Source organism: Habropoda laboriosa, unplaced genomic scaffold (genome assembly GCF_001263275.1).
Source record: "Habropoda laboriosa isolate 0110345459 unplaced genomic scaffold, ASM126327v1 scaffold134, whole genome shotgun sequence".
NCBI lineage: Eukaryota > Metazoa > Arthropoda > Insecta > Hymenoptera > Apidae > Habropoda > Habropoda laboriosa.
In genome coordinates, this window is record NW_017100266.1 from 924,722 (window position 1) to 932,979 (window position 8,258).

General features: G+C 36.2%; 2 protein-coding genes across 2 annotated transcripts in view; one reads left to right on the forward strand and one right to left on the reverse strand.

Annotated features, from left to right (window-relative positions):
• Positions 1 to 882: 882 nt before the first annotated feature.
• Positions 883 to 3,046, forward strand: LOC108573339 (45 kDa calcium-binding protein). The gene is made up of 5 exons (XM_017935747.1): positions 883 to 946; positions 1,348 to 1,807; positions 2,236 to 2,499; positions 2,611 to 2,792; positions 2,870 to 3,046. Exons 1-5 carry the CDS (start codon positions 929 to 931, stop codon positions 3,044 to 3,046), a joined length of 1,101 nt encoding a protein of 366 aa, XP_017791236.1. The 5' UTR covers positions 883 to 928.
• Positions 3,047 to 5,776: 2,730 nt separating this feature from the next.
• The window catches only part of LOC108573217 (PDF receptor), a 24,159-nt gene continuing 21,677 nt past the window's right edge, over positions 5,777 to 8,258 (reverse strand). The window contains 3 exon segments of the mRNA XM_017935607.1: positions 5,777 to 5,906; positions 6,958 to 7,051; positions 8,166 to 8,258. Coding sequence (XP_017791096.1) covers positions 5,777 to 5,906; positions 6,958 to 7,051; positions 8,166 to 8,258 — 317 coding nt within the window.

Genomic DNA, 8,258 nt, shown 5'->3' on the forward strand with positions numbered 1-8,258 from the left:
CAAAGTTTCAACAAAATCGGAATTTTCGTGTCACCGAGGTTCCCTTGTCAGCGAAGCAACAGAACAGCAATGAAAAGAATTGGAAGAAATTTTTCCAGAGGCAGAAAACCCTGAAAAACAAGAATAATAAGAGAGGAGTCTCATTTTCCTCTTTCCGAAAGCCTTCTCTTTATGTTTTTACTAAGCTCTATGTAAACAGAGCCAGTAGAGGACTAATCCTACAAGAAGAGCCAAAACTTGGTCCAATTAGTTTGACAGAGACAAGAAGCAGTAGACCAACTAGTGGTCTAATCACGAGGCAGAGAACGGATCCCTGTGATTAGAGGAACAGTGACAAAAGCATCGAGGAAAGTGGGACAGGGAACTGCACAGGAGGGAGAGAAAGGGCTAGAGAGAGAAAGGACATGACAGTGAAAGTGGATCAATACGCCGTTAAGGTTTCGCCAGGCAGCGTGCGACCGGAGTTCTCCTCGATACTCGCCTTTTTGTCAGAGAATAGTGGAACATCAGTCCACTAAGTACACCTGCAGTGTCATCATAATAGATTCACTGGCTTCTGCTAGTTATTTACCACTCTGTCAGCCACTGCCTATTCCAATTTTCGCCTCCAACTCCGTATAAATTGAATTCCACCCTATAGAATAATTGTCATCGCTTGTACAGTTTATCGATGCCTGTTGGACCATGTTTGTGAATTGTGAAGTGTCAACAGTGAGAATAATGCTGCTCGACAGGTGAATTTGTGACTGACAGTGGGATTTATCACCTGTGGTGACTGTGGGATTGTCTCAGGTGGATTTTTCAGAAGTTCTCAAGGTAGTTGGTAGTTGGATTATTGAGAAGTCAATGCATGGGAAGAGGGAGATTGAAATTCTGTGGCTGCACAGCGGTGCAAAGTGGTTTCCTCTTGTAAATTGCAGGATCAGCCATGTGTTTTTCCTATTTTGTGAGTAATTTGACATTTTATAATTATTTATAAGACGTCAATTCGGAAGAATATTGATTAGAACCTTTCGATAACGAAATTTCTAATATTTATGCAATAATATCGAAAGTGAATGCTCAAAAACAGACTTAATTGTAAAAACATTCTCTTTGATCCAAATATTTTTCTTTAAAATTTGTAATTATACGCAATTGCTTCTTTCGATCGAAGAAGAGAGTCTTAGAATCTTCTTCTTCAGGGAACAACTTCCCTAGAAATTTACTTCAACTGAACAAAAAAATTCTTTTCCACAAACTCCTACAACGTCCAAGTTCTTCAATTTTTAACTTAAAATTACGTTGAAACAATGAATTGCGTTTTCAAGGATTAACTTAAGTCTGATCTCTTCTGTACCTCCACAGGGACATAAATTCATTTGCAAGTCAGACCTAAGGGGTTTCCGATTTCTTCGTTGGACCGTGCTAGTTCCTCTTGTCATCTACTTGTGCCTGCTCTTCGTCAAGTACCGTAGAAACGTGCCCCTCAAGAGTCTTACGTCCACCACAACCGAGCGAGATAATGAAGGATCCATGATAGAGAATCTGTTCGTGGAACTGGAGGCGGTAACGGCTAACAGAAGGGACGTAGATCGTTATAGGGACATCGATCAGAACATCAAGGAGGTGGAGGAGGCAGAGAACCAAGAGAACCCGCGGACATTGCTTGAAGATATATTTCAAAGGGCCGACACTGATCAGGATCAGCTTCTGGATATTCAGGAGTTGGCCAGGTGGATACACAGCAAGATCACAGAGCACATTAGTCGTGCAATGAGAGAGAACGTTGGCCTGTTTACCGCCATTGATAATAATCCACGAAATGGTAATTTAGTAATTTAATCCTCCAAGTCCGAGTGGGACTCCAGTGTTCTGTACCAGAAATCCACGATTTTCATATTTTCATACATTCCAAACGAGTAGCCTCCCAATCCGAAGTATAAAGTAGACGGTTTTAACCCTGAAAAAAGTTCTACGAAGTTTAAAATACCCCCGAACTTAGAGGGTTGATAAAAATTCGTTAGAATGTATGGGACTTTGGAGTCCCACTCGGACTTAGAGAGCTAAATGGTAATTAATAGTTAGACTGTAGAAGAAATAAAGAAGGAAGAATCTTAGAAGAAACAGATCACTGTTGCTAACAGAAGTGAAAGTACAATTCTCAGCTCATCATAAACACCATAAAGTAAATTAACAGGCAGCAGGAAGTGTGAAGAAGTGTTTGCAATTGTACATCCAATTTTAATATTCTAGGCGAAGTCTCATGGGAAGAATATCACGCGTACTTTCTCAGATCCCACGGATTTCCCGAGAGTTATGTGAGTTCGCATGACAAGAAGCACAGCGACATGTCTCGTACGTTGAAGGAGAGTATCATGAGAGATAGAGCTAGATGGGCGGAAGCAGCCAGAAACGATCCGGAGAGACTGGCTTTGGATGAGTTCCTAGCTTTCACACATCCTGAGAGTAGTCACAGGGCCCTGCTGCAAATGGTGGAGGATTTGTTTGAGAAATTTGGTGAAATCCCAATTTTTGATAATATCAAATTTTTGCTGAGATGTATTTGCTACCTTAAGATTTTGTAATTATATAATTCAACATTTTCTTTTTCATTTGATTTTTATTCAGACCGTGATGGGGATGAACAGCTGACAGAAGATGAATTCTCTGATTTACCCTCTGAAGGGATGGGCCTAGATCTGAAGGAAGACAAGCATGAAGCAATTGGGGGGAGTGAAGACAGACGTAAGGAGTTTAAACACCTTATTGACAAGAACAAAAGTGGGAAAGCTGATCGAACAGAACTTCTGGTAAGAAAACAATGGACTTGGAAGATCTATCAATAGCTATAATATTATTTCAATCTTATATTGACATTTTATTTCAGATGTACATAGATCCAAGAAATCCAAGGCATGCCATACAGGAAGCTCAACATTTAATTAATGTGTCAGACATTGATCTTGATGGGAAATTGAATTTGTCAGAGATCTTGAGCAAAATGGACCTGTTCTTGGGCAGCAAGATGGTAGACACTGAAAAAAGTTTCCACGACGAGTTTTAGTTGCTCATAATTTGAAGAAAGACTTGGTCACTATCAAAATTGGACATCAAATAGTAGTAAAACATACAAGTGTTTTTTTTTTTGTTTGAAGTAAGAAATATTGTAAAGTGTGCCCACTTTTAGTTGTATGGAACTTTTTTGTTAAGAAAGAGGACCCTACTGTTGCAGAAACGGACAATACGTACTAACAATACGACTAACAATGATGATCTTTATTAAGATCAACTTGGAAGAACTTATTTTTTCACAGGAACAGATTACTTTCCTGCTTCTCCTGTTCTTCTAGCATCGATACTATTCTTCTGTTGAAACCGACTAGCAAATAATTGCAGGGAAATTGGTTTTTGAACTGTTTTGTACAGTTTCACGCATGTTTGCTTGTTTATCAAAGGAATTGGAAGCGTAATGGTTTTGTGGAGCATAATTGATTCTCAGATTTTGCTTTCCAGCTTTTTGAGAACAGCAACATGCAATGCACCAATTTCTTAATTTATTTGAAAACTATGCATTAATGACCAGGCAATAAAATTTAATATTGTAATCTTTATGGGGTAAATTATCAGTATTAATTTTAATAATGAATTTTTTACGTTTATTGGTAAGCGCGTCGAACTTTATACGGGCTTTTAAAACGTGTCTGTGATAGTCTTTGTGACGTAGAATATGATTTCCTTGGCTGAACTTACTACTAGGATTATAGGGTGACTATTTACAACAATCTGAGTTTTTTATGCTGCATTTTGCCACAATATTTTGTAAGATTATTTGTTTTTCATACTTCTGGAGGAAAAAAATAAAAAATAGCAGTAAATCACAATGAATTAAAGAGAACAGTGGCAAGAAGACGAATCAGATTCTCGAATCCGTCCTTTCAGTGGATTTCCACAATTATTTTTTAACAAAAGTCTCTTCGTTAACTTCTCATAGCTTTAAGAATGGTACTTTCTACATAGGAGGACAATTGTTAACTACTTAATTACATCTATCTCAGAACTATTTATATATAAATGTGTTTATGTATGTTATTAGAGAATCAATGTACTGTCTTGCATTGACCAAAATTTGTAAAAAACAGATATAATTTTCATTTTTGGAGAAATAAAACTTGTACTTTGTAGGACATGTTTTTGTATCATTAATGGTGGTAATACAAATCTTTTGCAAGTAACAAATGTGTTGTTTTTTTCTTAAACATTCATCTTCAAATTAAATGACCATAATAAATAATTCATTTGGGAGTTAATATGTACTCTTATACAGCTCATGTCACGGTTATTTATTTACATCTTTGAAAAATGCACAGCTACAAAGTCACTTAAGCAATGTTGCATTTACTAATTGGCTAGCCTTACAATTACCCTACGCTTTTTAACAAAGTTTACAAATATTACACAGTGTTCAGTTAGTCATCAGTCCAAGATTTAGAGTATTAAAAAAATGCACAGCTACAAAGTCACTTAAGCAATGTTGCATTTACTAATTGGCTAGCCTTACAATTACCCTACGCTTCTTAACAAAGTTTACAAATATTACACAGTGTTCAGTTAGTCATCAGTCCAAGATTTAGAGTATTAAAAAAAATTTTACACTCCTATACGACATTCCGCTCTTTTTAGTTAATTTATTTTATCTAAGAAAAAAAAGAACTATTATCAGGCACATAAACAAGAACTTCTGAAATTCAAGAAAATTGAAAGTACCTCATATTATTCAGATTTGAATGAAATCTGAGGGATTTTAATTCTTTCACTCTGTAGTTACAGAAGAATCTGTGGAATTTAATCGCCAGATATTAGTTATGTGACTATCATACTTCATACATTCCAGGTACTTCTTCGCTTTCAACGCTTCAAATATGCGACACTCGAAAATTAAAGCTTCGATTCACGTCTCGAGTACTCGAGGCAGCCCAGCCCTTTCAACTTGTGCCCTTGAGGAACTACAAACAATGAAAAGGTCTTCTTTCTCTGATTTCGATTGTTTTTTTCATCCTCATTCACATGAGCTTTCTGTCAGAAATTGGAATTATTAGATCTTAATTTAATACTTCCATTTTTTAGTGTTAAAATAAAATTGTAGATATAAAAGAAATTTCTTTTTAACTTATTCTTTTTGTGAACTGCCTCCAGTATGATTGTTTATTAAATAGTAGTTTTATAAACATGAGTTACAGAGACTTTTTAAAGCATATAAACAGCAACACACATATCCAGTTAAAGTTATAAACATCTCTCTCTCTCTCTCTTCCACCCTTTCTCTTTCTTAAATTCAAGCTTGAAAAAGGTAATTGACTTTCACTTGAAATTGTCACTTTTATGTAACTCATTCTTATTGAAATGAAGATAATCAGTGTAGTTCATTTGTACTAATTTTTAAAGCATCATCTTTGGATTTCCATTAACAAGAAAATAAAGAAACAGTACAATCACATTTGTCAAACATTCTTCAATTGTTTTCATCAAATCATTCCACCCATCATACATGGAATTCTTCACTGATTCTATCTCAAACTTCATATTTCATCTCCTTTGATGATCTGATATTTCAACAAATTGACAATAACACTTCATATTCATTTTACAATGTCCTTAGGTCTACTTCCATCAAAACATCCCATGATAATGTAAAAAAAAATGGTCCAAGCCTCAATGTAATCAGATTATTATCATTCAGTCCAATTAATCACATCTCTAAGTAGAGACTTTGGTGTTGAGTCTTCAGGCCGAAGACTCAGGCAGTCTTCATCCGAGTGATCCTCATTGCTCGGAAAGGTTTATAGCCCAGCTCTTCATGGTTTGGATGAAATTTTGAAGCTTTCGCTCAACGTCGAGGAGTCCAGAGATGCTCTATGGTCAAACCGCTGTTCTGAAATCGGAAATGATGATCGTTTTCAGGGGAAATCGATATTCTTTAAAGGCTATACACACTCCTAACTATGAAACGTGGATTGGAATACAAATCTAGGACACAAATAAATAGAAACATTAGTTTTTTGCATAAGAACAGAAAGACACCTTGATTGTGTACAGAATACCTACAGAGAAAAAAGTGTGAAGATTATTTGAAAACTTGGAAATAAATAAATTTAGAAAATATCGATTGTCCCCAGTTAATAGAGTTTTATCTTTTATTTGCATTTGTTAAATAGATAATTAACACACACGAGACTCTTTCGTTTATACAAAGAGAAGAAAGAGGAACTTCAGAGAAATTTAGGACTATGAAATACTCAATCATGCATCATGCAAAACAACCGTGTAAACTCTATTCATGCGAAGGGTTAAATTATGAGAATAGTGTTATGAGGTTCAAACAAGAAACTAAAGAGAATATCTAACGAACTCAAAAAGAAGTTCAATGGATTTTAAGAAAACCAAGAAAATATCACACACGGTTAAACAAATTTGAAGTAAATTTGTCTTCAAAAATTTGAAAGAATTCGAATAAAATTCCATTTTAAAATAATCTGAGTTTGGGAAAAGCTTAAAGAGGACTGGAAATACATGATAAAACTTGAAAAAATTGAAGAAAAGCGAAGAAAACCGGGGAGAACCGGGGAGAGCCGGGGAGAGCCAGGGAGAGACTGGGAAATATGGAGCGCTCAGACAGCACATATCCCCAGGAATTCCAGGAATACACCACAAACATAAAGAATCCCAAGAATATTTAACAAAAACTTAACACAATAAAAAAAAATAAAGACAATCGAACAAGTTGGAAGCAGACGATCGTTGAACAATCATATAAAATTTGTATAGAAGCAGTAGAAGATCAGGTGCAAGAAAACATACATGGCTACGGGTGTTCTGTGTGTCTTTTACCTACTAGTATAATGTTGCGCGGAGGATCGATCGTCGATGCTGGTAATGAACTAAACGCGGATTGCCGAGCTTTCCTCGATCACTACTCACTCGGCAGGTCGGTCCGGCGGTGGAGTGTTTCCACCTCGACAGCACAGTCTTATCCATCCGCTGGATCTCACCTCCTGTTCCTCCATCTCGATCACTGCGCGTATCAACAATCATTATTCCGTCAGTCCTCTGCTCTCTCATGGTTCCTTTCTTTCTCATCATTGCTCTTTAGCAAGTGTCTTTTTTTTCTAAGTTAAAGAATTTTTTCAATTTTTATGCTTTCATTTACATGCCAAACAAATTTTTGCTTCGTTCTACCAATTAAATTCTGCAAGACAGGCATCGAAATTTTCGAAATTAGTTCCTATCTTTCCCTCCTTAAACTGCGTGCAAGATCGATTCAGCTCAGGGGATCTCAGCTAACACTTTTCATGCCTCAAGGAGTTCAGGGAGGCTAAAAAAGGGGGGAGGTCAGGAAGGAAGCAGAGAGTTCTGGCTTTCATTAATTTTATTGAAACTCGCCGAGCTTCTGTGACAACCTTTCTGAATATTTTATGACCTTGTTTTAAAAATACATTACGTAAAATTTTTATCTAATTTCCGGGTGAATCGTGAGGAACAATTAATTAACAAAAGGTGAAGTCTAACGATTTGGAAATATATGGCTCTAGAAAAGCTGGGAGTTTGTCTTCATCAAACTTCCATCAGAAACCACTGTATAATTATTCAACAATTTCGAAATTTATTATATTGTGGTATTAACGGGCATTCAGCCAATGAAAGAACGAATAATTAGAATTTTAGCAAATATTATTGATAAAATAAGAGAGACAATGATTTGACTGTTGTGAAATTAAAATAGGAAGGAAAATCGTCAATTTTAATCGTGCAGAATGTGATCTCGGTTTCACAATTGCGGAGGCAGGAATTAAAGAGGAGAATTTTTTTCACTCGCTCGGCGAGAGGAGTTCGTTCATTTCTCTCCCGTCGACTTTTTAATTAACGTGACATTCATGCAAAATATAAATCTCGCGAACGGATAAACACTCGTTTATTAGAATTTATCTAACATATAGAAAAACCAATAATTGAAATTTTTAAAGGGGAATAAAAATATGTTTGCTCTGTAAACATGTATATAAACGCGCACACACACACACACACACACACACACAGTGGAGAACATTTTGCTGTTTTGCTGATCCCAGACTTCTCAACGTTTCAACAATGGTAATCATATAAATGAAGCAATTAATCTGTTCACTCACCTGATGTGATTCGTTGGGGTTGGCAACCACTGAAAGTCGACTGTCTCCTGGCCTGTAGGTCAGTTCCTCTTAATGAAAGATAGACGGATATAG